This window comes from Perca fluviatilis, chromosome 17, assembly GCF_010015445.1.
Source record: "Perca fluviatilis chromosome 17, GENO_Pfluv_1.0, whole genome shotgun sequence".
Taxonomy (NCBI): domain Eukaryota; kingdom Metazoa; phylum Chordata; class Actinopteri; order Perciformes; family Percidae; genus Perca; species Perca fluviatilis.
The window spans coordinates 6,996,921-7,022,839 of record NC_053128.1 but is presented as its reverse complement, the minus strand read 5'-3'; the positions used below and the strand labels follow the sequence as shown (position 1 = coordinate 7,022,839).

The window sequence follows — 25,919 nt, the reverse complement described above, 5'->3', positions numbered from 1 at the left end:
AAGGTTTTGAGCAACAGTAAGCCCAATGTGTGCAGTGTCTTTAATAGTGTGATAATCAGACTAAATTGCCATTTCATTTATATTCATTATTCAGCACATCATGCTCATGTTATCTGTTTTCTAGTCTATATACAAGACGTCTCTCATTTAGGCCGGATGTCCGTTACCTTGGCCTATCGTTGTGTTGGCGTTCTAAACTCTGGTGGATTTCTGAGGACTATGGTTAACTGCTCCTCAGATCTCTGCAGGGTAAATCCAGACAGCTAGCTAGACTATCTGTCCAATCTGAGTTTTCAGTTGCATGACTAAAACAACTTTTGAACGTACACATGTTCCACCAAAACAAGTTCCTTCCTGAGGCTATTTTGCAGAGGCACCGTGGCTCTGTGCACAATTGTGATTGGTTTAAAGAAATGCCAATAAACCAGAGCATGTTTTTCTCCCATCCAGGGGTGCTGTGTGGACTAGCCAGACCATCCTCCGCAGCGCTGTGGAAGAAGGTCAGTCTTTCGCGTCATTACGTTGCACTTTTACGTGACGTCAGGAGCAAAACTCTGCTTATAAAAATTTGACAATATCTCAAAAACTAGAACATTTACTTAGTTGAAATAACTTATGGAGTGTTAAGAAATATGTTGTTGGTGTTTCTACATTTAGAAATATTTTGGACCAACATGTGTTGTGTTAGGTGAAATTTGAAAAAAAAAAAAAACACATGCCCAATTTTGTTAATTTTTTTTTTTTATGACACAATTTACTTAATAATAATAATTTAACTGAATATCATGTTTTATTGATCTACATAACATTTGAGCTTAGGATGTACTAATTTTAGGGATATGAATCATGTGAATATACTCCAGGAAATGACATCACAATAAGCAAACACACTGGTGGACAATTTCTACTGCACAGTTCAAAGGGTTAACAAGATCAGCTGGTGTAGAACCTGCCTTACCCTGCCTAATCAGATTACTTCAACCAATTGACAGTGACTGTGCGACTTTTGGGGCCCTGAGGGGTCGGGGTGCCCGAGGCAGTTGCCTGATTTGCCCGGCTGTTGAGTGTGTAAGAATGTAGAGGTCCTTTTTTTTTGTGTGGAGAATTTAGCAAACGTCTTAAACTATGTTCACTTTTGGAGCAGATTATAACACATCATGTGTGGATATTTTTGTCGTTGTCGTTGATAATACATACACTAGGGCTGGGCGATGGGGAGAAAATCAGATATCACGATATTCTTGACCAAATACCTCCATATCGATATTGCAGCGATATTCTAGGGTTGACAATTGGTGTTTTAACAAACTATCTTCACACTTAGATTTTAGAGAAATAATCATCAGTAGATGTGGATATAATGACTAAGTGGGGAAAAGGTAAATAACAAAACAGCTAGAACAGTCTGGTAAGTTCAGAAAAGTACATCACTTTACTGTAATGCAGCCTTTAAAACCAGGAAACGACAACACTACATTCCATATTACGATATTACGGTGTCTAGTCTCATATCACGATATTGATATAATAATGATATATTGCCCAGCCCTAACATACACTATTGTCTGGCATTACTTTTTTTGATGAATTATATAATAGCCATGGTGTAAATGAAGTTCTTTTGAAAAATCAATCCCTGTGTCTGTTTGTTAATCTAGCTGGCTGGAGGTCTTGCCCACCACAAAATGTCGACTGGCTTTTCTGCATGCATGCGCGTGTGTGTGTGTGTTTCAAAACTGAGTGTGTATCCGTCCTGTTTGCTCCCTTATTTATTATTTGCCTCTTGTCTTTCGTTCTGTCTTTTCTTTCCGTTCTCTGCCTTTCATCACCGCCTGGATTCCCAAATGTAAAATGGCAGCAGCGAGGGAGACAGAGAGGGTGGCGGCGTACATTTTTAATGGAGGGCTTTTATTTTTTAACGAGCCTTCCTTCTCTCTCCCCTAATTCAGTTCAATGAGGAGGGAAGACGACGAGACAGACGGAAGAGAAAAATATAAATAAATTACACGTAAACTGATGTGCTGCTGCTGCTGCTGCTGCTGCGGTAGCTCAGATAATCACCATAAACTACAGACACGCCCACTTACCCGCCGTCCCCTCAGGTTCAAGATATCTCATTGGATGGCTGAGAAACCCAATCGTGCAGCCAATAACAATATGGAAGCATCGGTGAAATGATGCGATTTTACTATCAACTTGATTTTGTCAGCCACGACTGCAAGCTAAGGTAAAAACTACTAAGTCAATCTGGAGTTAAGCTTATCTTGTCAAAGTGCACATTTGTTTTGTTCAGATTTTGCCAGAGTTGCATTCAAGGACACCTCGGGCATCTGTGATTTGATTGTTAACTGCTGGAAAACATGACATTCATGAGACGTGTCTGAAAATCAAACCCAGGCAACAAAATAAGACTCGTAATTAAGACACACATGTGGTGGCTGTGAAAAGTATGAAGTGAATATTGTTTACTTGATTTAAAAAAAAAAAAACAGTTAGTAGAGTTGTCTGTTCAGCAGCCAACTCTCAAAAAACAGATGTCGGAGTGTCCTTGAATGCATCAACAGGAGAGTTTTCCAAACAGTCACTGGTAACAACTGTATTATCACAACAACATAAAAAAAAGAAAAGAAAAACTATTGTTGGTGTGTTCAAGGATCCTCGAAAATCTGACAGTTGGTTGCTCAACATCAGACCAAAGTAATGATCATTCTGTGAGCCCCCCCAAGGAGCGTTTTTAAATTCCTGTATCATCCTGAGACAGTAATGTAACCCAAAACATCAGATTGATAAATAAAGAACTCTGCTTACATAAAATCTGGTTTAAGGTAAGAAATGTTTACTGATTTAAATCAGAAAATATCTTTTCAAGAAATAAGTATACAAGAATAAGGCCTAGTCCAAACTTACACAGGGATTCTTTGAAAACTGGTTCCTGTCCACCCAGCATTGGCGTTAGATATAACATGACAATATAAACAATGCTGCATGACACTGGATATAAATTATTCATAAATGTTTTAATGGACACTGAAAACCTTTATCTACAGATTCTATCACTACGTTTCCTATTCTTTTAAAGGTCCCATGGCATGAACATTTCACTTCATGAGGTTTTTTAATATTAATATGAGTTCCCCCAGCCTGCCTATGGTCCCCCAGTGAATGGTGATAGGTGTAAACCGAGCCCTGGGTATCCTGCTCTGCCTTTGAGAAAATGAAAGCTCAGATGGGCCGATCTGGAATCTTCTCCTTATGAGGTCATAAGGATCAAGGTTACCTCCCCTTTCTCTGCTTTGCCCGCCAAGAGAAATTTGGCCCCCCCATGAGAGAGAGACATCATGGCTTTCAAACGAGCAAAGTGGCAGTTGGTCAAGGCCACACCCCCACCCTCCACCTTGCTCAACCCCTCTCCTCCTCAATAGCTAAAGACACAGAAATGGCACATCCTAAGGAAAGCTCATTGTGGGACTGGCTCTAGTGGCTGTAATTCTGCACCAAGGCTGAATTTTGGGAAAGAGACTTCAGATACAGTATTAGGGGACCACTAAGGCCTATATAAAAGAGACTTCAGATACAGTATTAGGGGACCACTAAGGTCTATATAAAAGAGACTTCAGATACAGTATTAGGGGACCACTAAGGTCTATATAAAAGAGACTTCAGATACAGTATTAGGGGACCACTAAGGTCTATATAAAAGAGACTTCAGATACAGTATTAGGGGACCACTAAGGTCTATATATAAGAGACTTCAGATACAGTATTAGGGGACCACTAAGGTCTATATAAAAGAGACTTCAGATACAGTATTAGGGGACCACTAAGGTCTATATAAAAGCATCCAAAGAACACCATGTCATGGACTGTTCTTCTCTGCTTGGACACAAACATATTTAAATGTAATTCTGAAAAAACGGATTTATTTCTTTTATATAAAAAGAGACAGAGCAAGTGATAGAGGAGGAGGGGCTGAGGAGCCGTCATCTGCAATGTTGTTGATCAGTGGGAAGTGTGTTCATTTAACATATTTGTGTGTGTGTGTGTGTGTGTGTGTCTGCGCTGATTACACAGGAAGACAAGGATAACAAAGAAGGGAATTTCTGGGTCAAGAGGTTTCTCTCTCTACACTCTCTAACACAGACACAGAAACAAACACACACACACACGCACAGATTTGTCATGCAGTTGTAAACAGTAGGGACAAGTCTGTCTCTCCTGCTGCAGTAACATGTCTGAGAGAAGAATGAAGAATGAACTCGGTAACTCCGTAAATAGTCATATTTCAGCCCGCATTAGACGGATTTCTGCAATTTCCTCTCTTCGTCTTCATATATGTATTAGTCGCAGTCCGAGAGAACACACCTCTGTAGGTAGCAGGAGCAGACGAAAGGAGGAGATGTGATATCAGGCACACACATTGTGGAATCAAAATGAGGAACTGAAATTTGTGTTCTAATCCGGTCCAATTCCTACCTGTTGCGTAGGAACCAGTTCCATACTGGAACCAGGTTTCGGTACCCAACCCTATTAACAAGGCATATTCTAATTTTTTTTTTTTTTACAGGATTTAGTTAAGTAGAGTAATTACACAAACACCGTCGACGTATGCTTGTGAGTTCGCCGCACCTCCCCTGCCACCAGGAGCACAGACAGAAAGAAAAGGCTAAGTAATAAGAGTCGTCAGATTAGGTCATTTGATCTGTCCTTAGTCCCTTCTCTTCGTTCAGTGCACTCCAACGAGGAAAAGCTACACCGACGGTGATCTGTGTTTGTCCTCGCCCTCAATCGCTTTCTGTTTTTGGACTTTAATCCTTCCTCTGAACGCAGAGTTTCTTTTTTTTTTTTATCTAAAAGCATCCATTCCAGAAACGTCTCCGCCACTAGCCTGACAAGCCAGACCCACATCAAGATGTTGGGTCTGGGAACTCCCCATCGGCAGGGCTCAATCCGAGGGGCGGGATAAATGGTTGTCTTTCAAATTCCCTCTGCCCTCATAGCCAACCAGAGCAACGCTAGTTGATAGATTCAACTTTTGACATATCCGGTCTGCAAAACTCCGAACACATCTTCCTTTTTTAAGAATGACTTCAGTGCTTAACTCCGAGTCTTCCAGAGTCGCAATTCCAAAGACCGCTGTTCACCAGCAGCAATCTTCTTTGTTTTCAAGCAGCAGGGAATTCACACGGAACCGTCCCAACTCTGGCGTCCTTAAGTTAAGCCCGCCCACCGACTCTATAAACAATGTGATTGGCCTGACCAGAATTTGGTTTTTCCAGCTCGCAAGCCATGTTGCTAGACGGCCGCCGCTAGGGTGCGTCTAGATTTCTAGGCTACTCCGCCACAGCTTGTGCCATAGATCTAGCTGATGCTCCATCGCTATGACATCTCCCCTCTTCCTGCCCCCTTTAGCTCTGGATGGTGGACGTAAAACGCATCACTTCAGGACTACGGCAAAGTTGTTGATTTGTATGTAAAAGTCTCCACTATAGCTTTAGTTCAGTGATTTCTATTCATGTTAGAGTTTCTGTTCCCGCACAGTGGAAGCGTTGACAATTTTTAAAGATTAAAAGATTCATTTTCCTTTCAAAATCGACAAAATGTATTAAAACTAAAGCAAAGACAATGAAAAATACTTTTTTTGTTTAATTTAAAAATTCATTTTTGTAAATGCAATGCATTTCTGGGGATGTGAATAACTTAGTATACATTGGATTTTTAAACTGTAAACAAATTGGCCTGGGATTTACATTGGTCTACCCTTAACACGCTCTTTCTCTCTCTCTCACACAGACACAAAAATGCACACACACACACACACACACACACACGGTGGAACATTCTTCAAACTGAACAGTCCCTCCTCTGTGCAAACTGAACACTTGACAGAAAGCACCTGCTTTAGCGACGTCAAAACGCGCGTACACGCATTAACACACACACACACACACACACACACACACACACACACACACACACACACACACACACACACAGAGCCCAGTGTTGAGGACTTCCACGGGAGGAAAAGTACAGCAACATTTTCCAGTGGCGTGTCGTATGTAAGTATTTTTTTTCTTAATTTTCCGTGTAATGAGCAGAGTGAAGGACGACAGACTTTTAAACAGAGAAAAATGGAGGGAAGAGGAAGAAAGGTGCGCTGGGAAATACGTCATTTGGAAAAATGTCATTATGAGGTAAACAATTTCTGAGTGAAATGCATCTGGTGCGTGTGGTAATTTGAAATGAAAAAGACACGAGATTTTGATTTAGTCTTCGGTCATGTTGCGTCCGTGCTTTTATGCATGTGAGGAATTTAAAATATGATTATAAATAAGTAAATTAGTTAGTACCAAACCAGCATACAATATGTGTATTTATGTACATCATATTATTAATTTATAAAATATTTTAAGTTTTGATTAATTTATGATGATGTTTTGGTGAAAGCAGCTATACATATTTTTCTACCTATCTTTTATAAAATATATAGCCTAGTTTTGCACTATATTTTGAAGGTCTTTTCTTTACAGTGATTTGTCACATTTTAAATTTTTAGATACACTGTTCAAGTATTTAATAGTTGAGTGTGGAGGACATTGGAAATAGTGGTTTGATAGAAAAACTAATCTTAACTAGCCTTTTGCACTGCACCTCTCTGCCAAATGACATCTGTTGATGAAGACTGTAACAAACCAATGCAGCTCCAGTATGAAGTGGACTTTTTAATTTTAATTAACAATAGCTCCATGTAGACATTTTTTTTAAATGCATGTGCATGCCAGACATAACTTAGATTTTTGTATTTTTAAATTATTTTCAAGTTATAGCTCATTCATTTTTTTGTAATTTTACATAACTATATTTTATACATTCCTATTATTTAGTATCAGAATAAGGTGTATACAGTTATTTTATTCATTTTTGGCACAGTTGGCCCTCCATACAAACAGTGTTGAGAAACATTTTAGCATTGTCGTCGCTCGACCTGAGACCCTAAACCACACTGTAAACCTCTGATGTAGATTTACAGCTAAAATGTCACAGTATCTTACTGGTTTAATGTCATACAGGATCATACTGTAAATGGCAATGCATTCTGGGAGAAAATAATAATATAGAGAGCCAAAGTCGCGCCCTTCTACTTCCGGTCCACGGGACCTATCTTTCGAAAAAATATGAACAAGAGTCAATGGAGAGTTAATAATAATTTTTTGATGCCGTTTGAATTGAGCCATGGATTACAAATATGATGTTCGTCACTTTAGAAGATACGAGCAGATACGCAGAGTTCTATGTTCGCCGGACGCCGGAGAGCTCCGCAGCAATTCAGCACATGGCAGATCGAGCACAGAAGCAAAATAAAACATCTGGTTAAATTTCAAAATAAAATAAATACGCAATTAGAAAGACTACACACTTCAAAGTCGCACGGATGACGTCTCGCTGAAGCTACGATGTCTGTGTGTATTGTACATCGTAGAGGTTAACGTTACTCTAATGAGCAGAGGATCCTGCTTGTTCTTTTGCTTATCTGCTGAAAACACTTCACTGGATAAAACACATTGGGTGAGATAACGTTACATGTGTCGTGGAACAGAGCTAAGCTAGCTAGCTAGCGAGCAAGTTGAGCATCAAGCTAGGTGAGACGAGAGATGTAGTTCACTGAGCGGTTTCACACAAATCTAAGTGGTCATATGACAAACCTACGGCTAACTGAGACTTTCTTCGATTGAAAAATAATATTTGTCAACATATTTGTAATCCATGGCTCAATTCAAACGGGATCAAAAAACAATTATTATCTCTCCATTGACTCTCGTTCATATTTTTTTCCAAATTAAGGTCCCATGAGGTCCACCGGAAGGGGCGGGACTTCGGCTCTCTATTACAGCACTGTCTGCGAATGTTACAGATTACAGGTATTTACTGTTAATACCAATGCATCTTGGGAAAATAAAGGAAAAGGTGGGAATTACGCTGCAGCCAGTATATTACTGTAAATTCCAATAATATTTTACTCTTTACTCTCTAACTGGGACGATTTGGGACCGATTGGTGGGATTGCTGTGGACAAAGTACACGTGGAGATACACCGGTAAGAGCCAATGAGGTTTAACCATGTATCAGCTAATTTAAATGGCTTACATTAAGGTATTGTGTGAACAGTTAACTTCATTTAATACTGTACGTGGCGTTTTCTTTTTGGGGGTGCAAATGTTCCACCAAAACAAGTTCCTTCCTCGAGACTATTTTGCAGATCCACCGTCACTGCGTCCAGAGCTTAGCGCCGCCCAAGACCAGTGTTGTATTGTAACGAAGTACAAATATTTTGTTTTTGTACTCAGGTAGAATTTTTACGTGTCTGTGCTCAACTTTGTTATTTATATTTCTGGAAACTTTTAATTTTACTCCAATAAATAAAATGTTAACTCCATTACATTTCCCCTAAGCATATGGTCATGTATAGAGCAATGCAAGAATGGAATGTATTACCTGAACAAATAACACAGGAAAGCAATAAAAGGAGATTTAAAAGTTTAGTTTAAACATATCTATTGTTTAAAGAAGTTGAGTAGACAAAGAAACAACATTGGTTGAGGTTTAACAAAATATATGTATGTTTGTGCAATTGTGAGATGTCTCCAGAGAGGATGAAAGCCATCTTATAGTATGATAGCATGTGGATGTACCAGTTTATATATAAAAAACAAACAAAAAAAACCCCTAAAAGTAAGGAATGCTCAATAACTGCACTGGTGGAGCTATGTGTCTGTCCTTGTCTTATGTGTGTGTATTTTGTCAATAAATTATAGTGTATGTTTAGTTTTCGTTTCAAAATAAACAAACAAACAAAGCATCTTCGTTACTCATTGCTTCCTCACAATTTTTTTTTAATTCTGTTTCTGTTCTGTTGATGTCAGACTTTGATTTTTGAAGTTTAAAAAGGTGTGGAAACTCAGATGATAGCCACAATAAAGTACTAAATAAAGTATAATAATTAAGTACATCAATATATCAGAAAATTATTTCTGTACATATCAGATACTTAAAGACGTTTGCTCAAGTAATATTCTAAAAGGTGATTTCAACTTCTACCAAAGTCATTTTCTCGTAAGATACTTGTACTTTTACTCAAGTAGTGCTTTCAAGTACTTTATACAAGACCGCCCAAGATGATTGTGATTGGTGTGCATTGGAAATGCAAACAACCCGGAGCGTTTCTTTTTCCCACTCCTATCCTAGAATGTATGTGTGGACTAGCCAGACCTTATTCCACAGCGCTGTGGAGATATAGCTCTGGCAAATGTGAGACTAAGTTATATGTGATGACCGAACATGACATTTCAAAACTATGGGTGTCGAGGGTGGAAGACCGAGGGAGTACCCTCGGTCCAAGAGTGGACTGTTGAATTGGCAAGAGTGGCAGCATTTGAAAATTAGAATTCTATGATAAAAAAAAAAAAAAAATGGGGCAAATATTGATCATTCTATGAAGGAAGAAAAGCGACTGTAAATTGAAATAATTCCTTGAGAGATGCACCTATGGTATTTTGTTTTGGTCATTTAAAAAAACAGCCTCGGAACGAACAAACGTTTATGGACTATCCAGTGTTTCCTTTAGGATTTTTTTTAGCAGTGGGGACAGGTCTGTCCGAACAACTGGACGGGCCCAATAACCTCTGAATAGTTATACTTGTTGTTAAATTGCAATGTGAGCGGCATTATGTCGGCAGGATAGTTTAAAAGGCAACCGCAACTACATTTTTTGTACAGCCCTACTTCTGATACCGTGGTGGCAGAAATTTTGCCATGGTGGGCCGCCACGACAAAATCAACATAGAGGAAACACTGCTATCGGTGTCCAATATACTTTTGGCCATATCATTTTTTAACAGTTTTAGAACAGATAGTTTATAATCATAATAATAATAATAATACATTTTATTTTAAGGTGCCTTTCTTGGCACTCAAGGACACCGTACAGGGATCCATAAGACATTTAAAAGCAGCAAAAAAATGATTTATGATTGTACGGAAGGTAAATGGGCGATAGAAGATTTCCGTCAGCTTATAGGAGTGCATTCAGTGACTGAGGAAAGAGGAGATTCAGAGTATTAAAAGGCATTAGTGTGGTTTACAGCAATGCCATGCAGATTACTATCCGTTTCACCTACTGTACGCTGCTTAATGGAGAGAGAGAGAGAGAGAGAGACATCTCTCACCCTTGACCTTACCCCTCGTTTCAGAGTCCCCCTCCAAACTGATTTCCCAACCGTATTATCACGTCACAACGCCATAACAGAGCAAAAACGTGCTCTTAATCTTCATTGTTTTCAGGGATATTTTGTTCATTTCTATTGTGGTTTGAAAGTGTAAGAAGACGTGTTAAACATCATGACTAGCTGTAATAATGATGTGAGCACAGAGAAAACATAAACCTAATTTGGAAAAAAAAAATGTAAATGTCGGAACATGTGTGTGTATCTACGTCTGCATTAATGCGTTTATGTATTTGAGTGTGTATGATGCATTCAGGTCTGTGTTTCTGTGTCTGCCGCCCTCTCTCTCTCTCTCTCTCTCACTCTCTCTCTCTCTCTCACATCAGTCTACCACCTGTTTTCCCAGAGTTATGACCTCAGCCTGCAGGCTTCTCTGCCTAACACTGCCAAACTACATACAGCTGTGAGTGTGTGTGTGTGTGTGTGTGTGCATGTGAAGGAGAGAGAGAGAGAGAGAGAGAGAGAGAGAGAGAGAGAGAGAATGTGAGTATGTCAAGACAGGAAGATGAAATCAAAAGTGACAAAAAATATGCAACGGAGTAAACATGTAATGAAATGTTTGTCACTATGAGAGAAGACAGGAAAGTGAAGAAAATAACAAAAAAGAGAGGAAGGAGAGAGAGCTGTGTGAGAGGGTGAAAAGGAAATAGGTGTCGGGGGGGGGGGAAAGAAAGAAAGTTAAAACGGTGACGGAGAAAGTGAAAGAGAGAGAGAGTGAATGAGTGCATGAGAAAAACAGAAAAGGCTCAGCGCAAACACAATGGCTTCGTTTTAGACATTACATCACTCCTTCCTCTCACTTCATTTTCCACTCCTTTCTTTTTTTTCAGTGCATCTATTGAGTCTCTTTACTTTTGGTTGAAACTTCCTGTTTACACTGTATACACACACGCACACACACACACACACACACACACACACACACACACACACACACACACACACACACGCACACACACACACACTATCCCTAGGCCTGGGAACCAGACCTCAATACTTCTGTGTGCCAATTAAAATGCGTCCATAAAATGAAGAATTCAAAGTTCTAAAGAATTGTGGGCAGATTGCTCGGTGTATTTTCGCTATTTTATAGTCAGATATTGCTCATTTTAATCAATTAAATATTGTTTATCAAGAAAATAAAATCAATTTAAATCATTCGTTTTGTTTTCACCTTGAACAATAACAACAGCGTTCCGTTTAAGTTGTCCAACCGTAACCGTGTACCCGTTGTTTATTTGCCTTAACCACAGTTTTTCACTAACGTCCACCATACTGCAACACAAAGAAAAATTGTAAAGAAAACTTAATCCAGGGCTGGTATCGCCGGTTCAATCCCGGCAGGATAAAATCTATGTGGGGGAAAGTGAAAGAGCAGCGCCTATCCCCTCCCTCATTACCACCACTGAAGTGCCCTTGAGCAAGGCCCCTAACCCAGTGGCCAGCAGATCAGACTGTGGTTGTACTAGGCAGCTTCCACGTATGAATGTGTAACTGTGGGGGGGGGGCGGCCTCTAGCTCACCCAATAAGCGCGTTCGCCCCGTGTTGGCTGAGTCCTGCAGCGGCGCGGGTTTGAATCCGACCCGCTGCCCCTTTGACGCGTGTCATCACGTGACACTGTCACACTGCTCCAAAAAATAATCTATTTTTTTATGCTTTTGTTACCCAACCACCAAACACCACTAACTTATTATTATTAAAGTTATTACCACTAGGTTTACACTTATTTTTTTGAATTCATGGACAATATTCCTCATTTGTAGGAAATGATACCTAATTTTTGAGTTAAGAAATTATGAAATATTTAGACTAATATTAGAGGAACGTATATGTTGATGGATAATCAGAGACTTCAAAGAGTCAAAGTTAAGTCAGAATGCAGTTTTGAAACAATAAAAAAAATTGAAATGCTAAAACTTGAATAAAACATCCAAAATTCAATTAAAGTAGTGATCATGAATTGTACGTGCGAAGAGCATTGTATGGAATCCATCAAATTTTTGGGTAATTTTACTATTTAAAAAAAATAATATATATATATATATTTCTGATTGTGAAATTTTGAAAACGCGTCAACCTGGACCCGAGGACAACATGAGGGTTAATACACATCTCAGGATCAACTCTTGTACCAGAACACTGACAACATTTGACAACACTGGAAGGAAAAAGGACAGCGTCCTGGGACGGGCTCTGTGACTGGAAGAGAGCGGTGAAATGCCACATCGTCCCATACAATTACAAAACGCTCCGGATTCGGCCTCACTTGCTCATCTTCATTCACCTTTCAAAGAGGTCATCAAATAGTTCAGTGTCCCAACACAGAATTTTCTTCTTTTTTTTTTTTTTTTACAGTATTTTGTATTCATTTTTAGATGTAGCAGAATGTAGCAAATTGCAGTCTAATTTTATGTCATGTATATGTTACAATTTTACAATAGTATGTAAACAAGTGCAAAATAGAGTGTAAATGCAGAGTACTGCTATCCACTGCTATGAGGCTATAGTGGACCGACCCGTACCTATGGAAAAACCATATTATAGAGCCGCTGTGTTTTCAGTCTTAGTGAGTTTGTTTGACTATCGGCCAATAATCCAGTGACTGAATAAACACACACACATGGGTCCTAATGACAACACAAGGAGCAATTCATGAGCTTCTGTGTGCGTGTGTGTGTGTGTGTGTGTGTGTGTGTGTGTGTGTGTGTGTTGTTTTTTAAGAGTCCATAGGAAACAGTGTTTTTCAGCACATATACTTCACTTTATTCTTTTTTTCCCTCCCCACTGGTTGCATATAAAACCAAGTCAGAAATTTATTTGGAATTATTTCAAGATTAAACTGAAAGTAGTTTGTCTAAATATTATCCTTAACAAGAAGTTCACTTTGAATGTTTTCTCGGGCTGAACCACACGCAACTTCATTAAGATTTGTGTCCACATTTGTCTCTGGAGACGTCCAAAGGGTTTAAAAGCACCTCAGAATTAAACTAAAAAAAGTAGTTTGCAAGTATGTCCCGTACATTTTAAGCACTTTCTTTACCACAAACTTAAGATGACATCATAAATCTAAACAAACTGCTTCCTTCTTTCCACTTTTGTCAAATCTGTATGTACAAGGTTTGAAAAGCGTAAATGTCTTCTGTCAAATTTACAGCGAAATAAAAGAAGTGTTTTCTTAGGCTTTAAAGGTGCCCTGCCAAATGTATTTCATTATTTTGTGGTAATGTCTGAAGTTCTACTATGGACTCTGTAACATTTTTTGTGTGGAAAAAAATGCCTTGGTTACCTTGTTTCAAGCCATTCTAGCGTGGTATAGAAAGCCTGCAGGAAGACTCAGCTCGATTTGTGCCAGTTCTCATTAATATTCAACGAGCTAAGCTGCTTGACTCTGATTGGCTAACAGCTAGCCAATGAGAGCCTGGCTATCAGCATCAAGCTACAAAAACGCAGGGGAAAAAAAAATTTGACCAAAAACATCGCCAAAGGTGACAAAAACTTGTTAAAAAATTGACAACAACGTAATTAAAAAAACGCCAAAAAAAGTGACGAAAACAATTGGAAAAAAAGTGACAAAAGAATTTGAATAAAATCGACAAAAACTTCGAGAAACTTTCGAAAAAGAACAACGAAATGTTGAAATTTCGACCCAGAAAAACACAAAGTTGCACGGTTGACGGGCAGACAACACAAGGGTTAAGGCTTAAAGTTCTGCGTAGCTGAGGGCGTTTCTGCTTTGAGTGACAGGTGGCTGCCGTCACAAGAGGCAAGACAGTAGGCTTCATTCGGCCTGCCTCAGATTTGACCACGCTCCACCTCTTTGACCATTTTGAATTAGCTGCCAAGATTGCGATGGCCGGAGCCATCGGGAGTATGGATGACATCAAGGAAACTACTGTCTTGAAAAGCAGACATGTCTTCAATCAATCTAATAGTCTTATTTCTCTAGAACAGGGATCTTCAACAGGGGGTCCGGGACCCCTGGGGGGGTCCTCAGAGTCAATGCAGGGGGGCCTCAAAATTATTGTTAATTTAAGTTTTTTCAAAAATTAACATCAGTAAACACAAATCCAACATATTATTAGCAAATATAAATCCCCACTGCTTACTGGCCTATAGGTAAGGTAGTCACTAAGGCCATCCACAGATACAGTTCATCCTAAGGATTCACTGTGCCACACTTTATGTTTAACATTAAAACATGATTTATAAAACCATGCCAACAATTATTTGCCAATTTCAAAACTTAGTATGCAAAAAAAGCTATGTATAGAACACCCACACGTTATTGTAGGCCGAGTTTAATATGCAACTTCATTTTATACATAATATATAGTAGGGGGTCCCTGCTCTGTCTCTCTTTCAGTTAAGGGGTCCTTGGCTTAAAAAACATTGAAGACCCCTGCTCTAGAATAGTATTTCAATAATTTGGTAAAACTTTAACATTTGTATGTTGTGCCTTTCCTCTTCTTCATTTTAATTAATTGTCTAAAGGGTTTCCTAATGGGCATTTTTGACTACCAGTGGCAAAATTCCACAACAATGTCCAGAATGCACTGTCCCTGTAGCTCTGGTTTAGTTTCCACTAACTAACTAAATTTGCCTCTTTAGCTGTGAAATGTTCCACCAGCTAGTTGACTGGTTGTCTGTCTGCAGTGTGGTGCTATATGCAGGTTGTGTAGAGTATCGGAGCTTGTTTGCAGAAAACATCTGCCTGCTGCTGCTGCTGGAAACAACATTAATGAGAGCGGTGAGACTGAACCAAAACTACAGCTATGTGCTAAAAAGCTAAAAGCGTACAGTTGAGGGTTCAGAAGGGGGATAGACAAAGAGAGAGAGAGAGAGAGAGAGAGAGAGAGAGAGAGAGAGAGAGACAGCTGGACAGATATGCGTGAGAAGAACATAATCTCTATGGGAGCCACACACACACACACACACACACACACACACACACGCACGCACGCACACACACACACACACACACACACACACACACACACACACACAGACAAAGCTCCTGAACCACTGTAGTGAGAACAGTGCTAGTGCTAGTGTCTCCTAGAGCAGTGTTTACCCCTAGGCGTACTTTGGAGGACTGCAGGGGGGGTACGTTAGATCTTTGGAAAATCTTTATTTAAAATATATAATTCATGCATAATTCCTAAAATAATGATACACTATGATAATGAATGCATTTAGTGATACATTCTAAGTATTTAAGTGTTTTTTTTAGGTTACAATATCATTATAAATCAGCCACTGATGGCGGAGCGCTGTGTTGTGCCTCTTTATATAGCTAGGCATTTTGTTGCTACCGACTACTTGAATAAAAAGATATTTCGATGGGGGTACATTATTGAAATAAGTTTGAGAACCACTGTCTTAGAGGCTGCAGTGTTCATTACAGCAACAACACAACAACTGCTGGACAGAACAAAAGTCAAAATGTCCCTTCTGAAGCCCAATGGGTGACATGGATGGCGTTGAAAAGGTTGCGACAGAGTGCAGAATATCATGTTGTGTGTCAATTTGCAGCAGTAACATCTGGTGCATGTGTTTGTGCGCGTGTGTGCGTGCATGTGCATGCGTGTATGTGAATATGCACAAACGCATAGCACAAATAAACAAAGCAGGTCTGCCTGAACATGTTCAGGCATCCGAATGTGTTTATACTGGCAGTGTTTTATAATGCTTTCTCTCTCTCTCTCTCTCTCTCTCTCTCTCTCTCTCTCTCGCCCTCCTACAGCTCCTTATGTCACACAGCTGTTTGTTTCTTTATATTTACTGTTTCAAGTTATCCAAAATGAAACATGGAAAACATTACTGCTGTCTGTTTGACTTCATATTTTCAATTAAACCTCCTCCTCTCTCCTGTTATGGTCCTCCTTTTTAACTTCATCTGTTTTAACCTCTGTCAATATAATAGTACGTTAACTTTTATTTGACCACTTGTGAGTGTCCTTTTTTTTCTCTTCACACTGTGATCCTATGACAGTAAGTAATGTAGAACTGGTTGTTGTGACTCACCACTTCATGTTCCTCAGCTGTGTGAAGACCTAACTCACTTGTCGGTTTAAATCCACTTCAAAAGGACAATTCAAGAAAGTCAGATCGTCGACTTTCTTTTGCCAAGACAAATAATCTTGTCAAGCAACACATGCAAGCTCATTATGCTTCTTTCAGTGTAACTGGCCTCAATTTCCCTATGTTAGATATGCGACCCATTTTTAAGCCAAAACCTTTCCTGGAAAGAGCCACATCATAACAAAAAAAAACATGATTGTATTAATAATTCTTGTCTTTTTAACTCGTACATTGAGTTGAATTAAAAGGCCTGATGGTCTGATGGAGTTTCCTAGAGGTCTGAGTCTTGCTTGGACAATGGGATTTTTGCAGTGCCAACAGCAATTCATTTCATTTAATAATATGTGTCAAAATCAGAACAAATCAACTTGATCAGTAGCACTAATCATCTTCTTGTCCATCTTATTAAACACATAAACAATCTTGAATACAAGTAAATAATCCCTGTCATTTTATCTACTTTGCGTCCTGTCTTTTCATATTTTGTTGCCAGCCTGACTCACTTTTAAAAAGATATTAAGAGCGAATATGAGCCCAGACATATTGAGTTGAAATATTTGCATTGTATTGTAAGTGTTTTTTTAACAAATAGCTCAATATGAAGAGACTTTAGACATTCAGTGCTACAATATCTTAACAATAACATGTTTTCAGTAAAAGGCTTAGTGCAGATTATATTTCAATGTTTCAGATTTTGGCACTCTATCAGCTTAGATGTGCATGGATTTCCTTTTTTTATTTTAAAAGCTAGAACTTTTCACTATCAATACTGAGGATCATATTTAGAGGGATTAATGGGACTTCTGTCCTCACCCTTACACTCATTTCTGCAGGTTTTATGCACGGCAATCTTTTTGGTGGGCTATATTTATCTATTTATTTACTTTTGTAAATGTAACCTTTGTAAAGTCACTTTTTAGGAAATGTATTGTCTGTTTTGTCCGTATTGCCGTCTTGGCTATGTACTGTTTGTAATGTCCTGTCTCTCTTATATTCTTGTATTCTTGGTGAAGGCGAAGAAAAATGTTCACATCTGTGGACAATAAAGTTTTTTGTATTCATATAAAAACATGCTCTGAGGTCCTACCATGAGGGAGTGTCTGTTGGCCGACAGCAGTCCCGTCCCGTACCCGCTGCTCAGGGCGCCCATGGCGCCGTTGTGCGTATGTGCGGCCCCGATGAGGTTGTGCATTTCGCCGTGCCCGCTGGCCATACCCGTCGACGGTCCCACCGCGTGGCTCCGCAGTACGTGGATGGCGTCATCCAAACGCTCCAGGCGGTCCTCGATACGACTTTGCTGCAGAGTGACAGAACACAGAAAGAATGAGAAACCCGCTGAGGTGGTTCTTACTTATTTCCGAGGATCTTCTAATTCTGGTCTGGTAATAGTCGCATTAACGTTACTAGCCATATTGCTACGAGCTAGTTCAGCATAGCATGCCTGACTGGAGTTTTCTAAATGAGATAGGATTAGTCCAACGAATTGTTCGGTTTGTAATGCGCACCTAATTGAAAGCCTCATACCGAATGGTTCAATACAAATATGTGTATCGTTACACCCCTAATACATATGTATATATGTATATATATATATACACACTCACCTTAAAGATTATTAGGAACACCTGTAAGATTTCTCGTTAATGCAATTATCTAATCAACCAATCACATGACAGCTGCTTTAATGCATTTAGGGGTGTGGTCCAGGTCTTGATAATCTCCTGAACTCCAAACTGAATGTCAGAATGGGAAAGAAAGGTGATCTAAGAAACTTTGAGCGTGGCATGGTTGTTGGTGCCAGACGGGCTGGTCTGAGTATTTCACAATCTGCTCAGATACTGGGATTTTCACACACAACCATTTCTAGGGTTTACAAAGAATGGTCTGAAAAAGGAAAAACATCCAGTATGCTGCAGTCCTGGGGGGGCGAAAATGCCTTGTTGATGCTAGAGGTCAGAGGAGAATGGGCCGACTGATTCCAGCTGATAGAAGATCAACTTTGACTCAAATAACCACTCGTTACAACCAAGGTATGCCGCAAAGCATTTGTGAAGCCACAACATGAACAACCTTGAGGCGGATGGGCTACACCAGCAGAAGACCCCACCGGGTACCACTCATCTCCACTAAAAATAGGAAAATGAGGCTACAATTTGCATGATCTCACCAAAATTGGACAGTTGAAGACTGGAAAAATGTTGCCTAGTCTGATGAGTCTCGGTTTCCGTTGAGACATTCAGATGGTAGAGTCAGAATTTGGCGTAAACCGAATGAGAACATGGATCCATCATGCCTTGTTACCACTGTACAGGCTGGTGGTGGTGGTGTAATGGTGTGGGGGATGTTTTCTTGGCACACCTGAGGCCCCTTAGTACCAACTGGGCATCGTTTAAATGCCACAGCTTACCTGAGCATTGTTTCTGACCACGTCCATCCCTTTATGACCACCATGTACCCATCCTCTGATGGCTACTCCCAGCAGGATAATGCACCATGTCACAAAGCTCCAATCATTTCAAATTGGTTTCTTGAACATGACAATGAGTTCACTGTACTAAAATGGCCCCCATAGTCACCAGATCTCAACCCAATAGAACATCTTTGGGATGTGGTGGAACGGGAGCTTTGTGCCCTGGATGTGCATCCCACAAATTTCCATTAACTGCAAGATGCTATCCTATTAGCCAACATTTCTAAAGAATGCTTCCAGCACCTTGTTGAATCAATGCCAACAAGAATTAAGGCAGTTCTGAAGGGGGTCAAACACAGTATTAGTAGGGTGTTCCTAATAATCCTTTAGGTGAGTGTATATACATACATATAAATATTCATATGTATGTATTGGACAAGTACACAATGTGGATGGATGGATGGATGGATGACTGGAAGATAGATAGATAGATAGATAGATGATGGATGGATGGATGGATGATAGATGGATGATAGATGGATGGAGGGATGGATGGATGGATGAAAGATAGATAGATAGATGGATGGATGGATGGTTGTGTGTGTGTGCGTACATACCAGAGAGTGCAACGGAGCCTCATAGTTTGGCGATGACGCTCCCTGTCCGCCGTTCCTCGACCAGACAGCTGAACTGGCAGCTAGGAGAGAGGAGATGAGGAGAGGTCATCAGGAGAGGAGATGGGGAACAAGCAGATGACAGTGGGAGATTAAGAGCAAGGACGCATGACAGGATTTAGAGAACAGGGAGACGTGAGTATTTTGTGTTTTCGTTTAGTTTGGTTCAAACGGGCATCTGCATGTATGTTATGTGTTAGACTGCCGACCTGTCCAGGGTTTATCCCGCCTCTCACCCAATGCAAGCTGGGATACACTCCAACCCATCTGCGAACCCTGCACAGTGTGCAAGTGTGCACAGAAAATGGATGGATGTCTATGTGTGGATTAGAGCCCAAACCTCTTCTCCTTTGATATGTCGCAAAAAAAGAAACCACTCAATGTAGCACCACATGGCAGACAAAGCATCTTTACACACAAGGAGCGTTTCATTGTATCCACTCGTGGTGCTCGCACATAATAAACCGAGAGATGAGGAAGAAAAGACTAAACAAACCAACTCATATCTCATAGCAGAAATGCTAATATCAGGCTTTTGTCTTTGAAAAGGTACAAGTGGTTGATTAGCATGGCCCCTTTGCAGAATAAACAAGCTTTGTGTCTCTGTTCTTTTCTGCTTTTGTGTTTGCCGTCGCTCTGAAGGGTCCTATCTGAATCGACAGGTCCCATTAGCTGGTAGACAGACACCGCGACTGAGTGTTGACGGGCTGGTATATGGAGGCCTTTCAATAGCGTTTGGGTTTCAAATGTGAGACAAAATTGAAAGCACCAGTTTCACCCATATCACTACAAACACATGTTGTAGCATAGATTGGTTTTATTTGTCCAAGTTTTGAAGGTAGCTGTGTCTTTCATTCAATTCAATTCAATTTTATTTATAGTATCAAATCATGACAGACTTATCTCGAGACGCTTTACAGGTAGAGTAGGTCTAGACCACACTCTATAATTTACAAAGCCCCAACAATTACAGTAATTCCCTCAAGAGCAAGCATTACCAGTGGCTATTGCGACAGTGGCGAGGAAAAACTCCCTTTTAGGAAGAAACCTCGGCAGACCCAGACTCTTGGTAGGCGGTGTCTGACGGGGCCGGTTGGGGGTGTGATGAACAGTGGCGATAATAGTCACATTAAAGATAGTGGAACAGTGACTTCGAAGGTAGTCGTAGTTCACGTCATAGCAGGGCACATCGTGTCATACTGAGTAGTGCAGTCTCCTATACCGGATCCTGACTACTCTGTGCGTATGAACATCACAGCAGGACGTTGCAGGATGAAACGTGGCGCTGCAGAGCATGGGTGGATGCGGCGGACGCAGCGGGACGCGGCTGGACATTGCAGGGAATCGCAGACCACCACCACAATACCAGGTGGTGAATGGAAAACCAAATATATTTGATACATTCCTAAGTAGAGCTAGCCTGGCTCCGCCCTCCTACGTACTTTCGCTCAATTTTCATTTTCCTTCAGTACGCTGTCTGGGTTTGCGGAATATTCTTGGGTTTTCTCCGGTCCAATCTTTACCGGTCCAATCAGCGAACAGAGGGAGCGGCTGAGAACGATGACGTTGAAGGTCGTGCGCTAGTTTGAGTTGTAGTTCCGCAATGGCGGCGGAGAAAGATGCGAGCGAAGCCATTCGGTCCGTTGTGGCAACGCTGCCGAATATCCAGAAGTTAAAGCCCGAGCAAGAACAATCTTTGCTGAGTTGTGTCGGTGGCCATGATGTTGTGGCCCTCTCCCCCCACGGGGTTCGGGAAAAGTTAGATTTTCCAGCTCGCTCCATTAGTGGTGAAGGAGTTGGTGAAGGAGTTGGCTAAGGCGAACGCTAGCGATGCTAAGCCGACGTCATGACCAAACGTTAGCGATTGGTTATGGCAGATCCAATAGTTTTAAACTTCAACAGAGTACCCGCCTTCAAGGAAGTTAACACTTGTCAATGGAGAGTGGCCAGACTCTCTGGACAAATGAAATGGACCAGAGTCTGGTAGGACCAGGCTAAAGTAGAGCTAGGCGATATGGAGAAAATCTATATTTTTGACCAAATACTTCAATGTCGATATTGCGGCAATATTGTAGGGTTGACTTTTGGTGCTTTCACAAAATATTTGTTGATACAATAATTAAGTGGGTAAAGGCAAATAAAAAAAACAGCTATTAAGTCTGGTAAGTTCAGAAAATGAAATCACTTCACTGTAATGCAGCCTTTACAACCAGAAAAAGACAACACTTGTGTCATATCACGATATTATGATATCCAAAATCTAAGACGATATCTAGCCTCACATATTGATGTCGATATAATATCGATATATTGCCCAGCCCTACTCCAAAGCAACACATATTTCCGAAAACAATGTCGCCATTACTCAGGGTAAATCCTAAGATCACAGCACCACAAAATGAAAATCCATTGACCTCCTTTGTATTGGTGTGGAAACAGACACCTTTAACCTGGACAAATAAAACCACAACGATCAGAATGGGTAGAAACCACCAGGCCGCACCACAGAGTGGCACAGTGCAATTCATCTGCACATCTTTGTGACATATTTGGCTCTGTAGAAGCTGGACGAAACTCGCAGGGTTAGTTTGGCAAACTAGCTGGCGAGCTAATCGCTAACATGCTAGGCAGCCGTGAACATCATAGCAATAGTTTGTCGCATTAGCTCTCAGACTGTTTTTATTTTTTTTATTTCTCTGGACGGGGCCGTTTACCCATCCCTTGTACATCATTGCATTCAATAAAGAGTTACTAAGGAGGGATAAAAAGCTCTCTTTTAGTTTAGTTTTTTTTACAGTTTGAAAATCAGAAGCAAAAGACAGCCCACTAGGTGATGTCCCTATCCAGTCTGGTGAAAGCACAAGTTTTCATGTTGCTGTACAATAGTTAGTTTTTCCTCATTTCTCATGTAATCTTCGTTTTTAGTCGTTTTTAAAATCGGTAATTTCAAATGTACTTGATTATGTTTTGCGTGAAGTATTGTATTTAGTTACATTACAAATCCCATCCGTTACTGAGTAAAAAACAAAAGCTTCGACTAACAAAAACCGAAAGGACGATGCTGATCATTCGTCACTACAGTGACGAATGATCAGCATCTAGGCTGCCTACCAGGCGCCGAGTCTTTCTGTAGGAGACTGAGAACGAGATGGAGGTGGTGGACGACGGTTCAGAGACTGTTTCAGCCACATTTGAAATACAAAATAAACAAAAAGTAGCCCCTGCCGTAAGTTTCACCTAGAAGTATGGAATTTGGTAGGCATGGGTATCGTAGCCATACATTGCTTTCTTTGGACATTTTTGACCATTTGCATGCGTTGTACTTTGACGCACGTCTCCTACAGATTTAACCCGATTGACTTAAAATTGGTCAGTACAACAGAAAGACCTTGCCGAAGCTTTTGTGCTTTCGTTCAACGGTGTGGGGGCAAATCTTCACGTTAAGCCGCGAAACAGGAAGTGGTTGCAATACATTGTATCCATCGCCCCCCCCGCACTCTACGCACTGTTCGATTATTGTGCAAATGCAGGGCCATGTTGACCGGCGTCCCGCCAATGTGAGGGGCCCATTCATCGTCGCTTGCAGCTTTAATTATCTCTTCTCGTTCCTCATCTCCTCTCCTCTCCTCCTTTATTCCCTTTTCTTACCCTTCCATGCTTGTTCTGCTCCTCTTTTCTCCTCTTAAGTCCCGTCTGCCCTCATCGCTGATCTCTCCTTTGTAACTCTGATCTCATCTCATTAGCTTGTGTTTCTCCCGTTTTTTTTTTTTAATTGTCTTCCCATTTTGTCTCACAGTCTCTTCTCGCCCCTCTCCTTTATTCATATTACATGCTCATTTCCATATGCTAATTAATGAATAATCACCTGGGTACATTCATGTGCAAATACAAATATATGTATTAAACGCCAGGGTAAATTGTTCCAAGTCCAACACGGTAAAACACCCTCACAGAATTAGCCTTGGATATCAATTTGCATGTAGTTTGCTTTAATAGGCTTCATTTCTAATTTGTAAAAAGCAGAGTAACTCTGACACAATGATAAACACCAATTATGGTTTAGCCGGCAATATCCGACGCAGCTATAATGACGAGGAGGAGGAGAAGGAAGAGGGGAGGGGAGGGGGCTCGTGTTTGCAGAGCCGGCAGGTTTGTGAACAATTTGTGGAAGTGGTGCTCGTAATTAAAGCTATCAGTCACGAGGCGCGGCACAGAAATATCTAACGGTGTGTGTAGCCGCGGCAATTAAGAGACAAATTCGACACAACTATTATGAGGAAAAGTCATTTTTCATTTTAAGGAGCAGCGAGAGTTTTCAACATCAGCTGTGAGGAGGAGTCATTGGTGGAAATAAGAGGAAGAGGATGGAGAGGAAACAAAGAAATTATGAATGTGTTTTTTATGGTCTTATATCACGCCAAGTGAAATCCCTAAGTAGAAATCCCTGGAAATGATTCAATAAAACTAGCTTTATAGCTTTGGTAGTAAATGTGTACTTTTTAGTTTGTCTAAATACCTTTACTCTTCTTCTTCCCAGAGCTGCATTTATGTCATTTAAAAAAGTTCCAGTCAAGTCTCGAGTAATTTAAATCAGGTTTAAGTTGATTCTAAACTAATTTCTTGAAACAAGTTCAATTTGAGTCTCAAGTCATGTTAAAGAAGTCCAAGTCAAGTCCTAAGTCAAGTTAAACAAGTCCAAGTCAATTCTCAAGTCATGAGAAACAAGTCAAGTCTAAAGTCATGTGAAGGAAGTCAAAGTAAAGTCTTAATTCATGTGAAACAAGTCCAAGTCAAGTCTTAAAGTGCCCATATTATGAAAAAATCACTTTTTCTGGGATTTGGGGTGTTATTTTGTGTCTCTGGTGCTTCCACACACATACAAACTTTGAAAAAAAAAACATCCATGCTGTTTTGAGTGAGATACGGTTTCTGAATGTGTCCTGCGTTCAGTCTCTGGGTGAGCTGTTCAAAATCTGCACAGCTTTTTACGTCACTAGCCGAAACGAGCTGGCTAACCGGAACCGTTAGCATGCTAGCGTTAGCATGCTAGCATGCTACCTCGTTCTCAATAGCAAAGCACTGCTACAACACACACAAGTTCACCATAATCTACAAAAGAACTACTTACATGTGCGCCCTCATTTAGAAGTCTCCCAGCTAATCCTGCCTTGTAACTGACCGAATTTGGAGTAACGACCTTTCTTTTACTGTCTATGGAGCTAGCTAGCTGACATGATCTACATCTGAGCTACTGCGCATGTGCAAGTGCAATCAAAGATAGTACAGAAGAAGAAGAAAAGAGGTCTCACTCTGTAGCTAAAACAGAAACCAGGTGAAAAGAGGAGCTGCAGCAGTGAGAGAGAGCTGTGCAGTACAACAAAAATATGGTGTTTTTTGAAAATTAAACCATGTAAACCTATTCTGGTACAACCTTAAAATACAATTATGAACCTGAAACTAAAAATGAAAAGGCGCTTTAAGTCATGTGAAACAAGTCCAGGTCAAGTCTTAAGTCATGTGAAACAAGTCCAAGTCAAGTCTCAATTCATGTGAAATAAGTCCATGTCAAGTCTCAAGTTATGTGAAACAAGTCAAGTCTTAAGTCATGTCAAATCTTAAGTCATGTGAAACAAGTCCAAGTCAAGACTCAAGTCATGTGAAACAAGTCAAGTCTCAATTCATGTTAAATAAGTCCAAGTCAAGTCTTAAGTCACGTGAAACAAGTCCAAGTCAAGTCTCAATTCATGTGAAATAAGTCCATGTCAAGTCTTAAGTCATGTGAAACAAGTCCAAGTCAAGTCTTAAGTCATGTCAAGTCTTAAGTCATGTGAAACAAGTCCAAGTCAAGACTCAAGTCATGTGAAACAAGGTCAAGTCTTAAGTCATGTGAAACAAGTCCATGTCAAGTCTTAAGTCACGTGAAACAAATCCAAGTCAAGTCTCAATTCATATGAAACAAGTCCATGTCAAGTCTTAAGTCATGTGAAACAAGTCCAAGTCAAGTCTCAAGTCCTGTGAAACAAGTAAAGTCTTAAGTCATGTGAAACAAGTCCATGTCAAGTCTTAAGTCATGTGAAACTTCAAGTTTTTTTTTTTTTTTTTTTTTTTTTTTTTTTTTGTTCATCTTTTTTTTTCTGCCTTTTCCATCTGAGGTTTTTGGTTCTGCGAAACAAAGCGTAGCCGTTGTGTTGTAATTGGACGGTGAGTGTCATGTGCTACCTGTGAGGGAGGGCGGGGAGCCGACTGGGGTGGAGGGATTGGACGAGAAGCTGTTATTCGTGTGGTCTGGGGAGTAGATCTGAAAAAAAATATATAATATATATAAAGAAGTCAGAGAAGGACATAGAACATCTAGAGATAGATGACGACTCCAACAGTTCCAAAGAATATTCAAAAAGACATATACAACAGAAAGACAAATTAAGAAACAATAATTTTGCATTAATAAAATACTGAACAGGTATCTCACATAT

At 40.2% G+C, this 25,919-nt stretch overlaps 1 protein-coding gene across 11 annotated transcripts in view; it reads right to left on the bottom strand.

Annotated features, from left to right (window-relative positions):
• LOC120544931 (transcription factor 4-like) overlaps positions 1-25,919 on the bottom strand; it is a 403,968-nt gene that overhangs the window by 20,035 nt on the left and 358,014 nt on the right. For all 11 annotated transcript variants that reach the window (XM_039778818.1, XM_039778815.1, XM_039778816.1 and 8 more), the window contains 3 exons: positions 25,666-25,744; positions 19,390-19,469; positions 17,450-17,659 (listed from right to left, as the gene is read on the bottom strand). In XM_039778818.1, the coding sequence (XP_039634752.1) occupies positions 17,450-17,659; positions 19,390-19,469; positions 25,666-25,744 (369 nt within the window). The remainder of the gene's footprint in view (positions 1-17,449; positions 17,660-19,389; positions 19,470-25,665; positions 25,745-25,919) is intronic.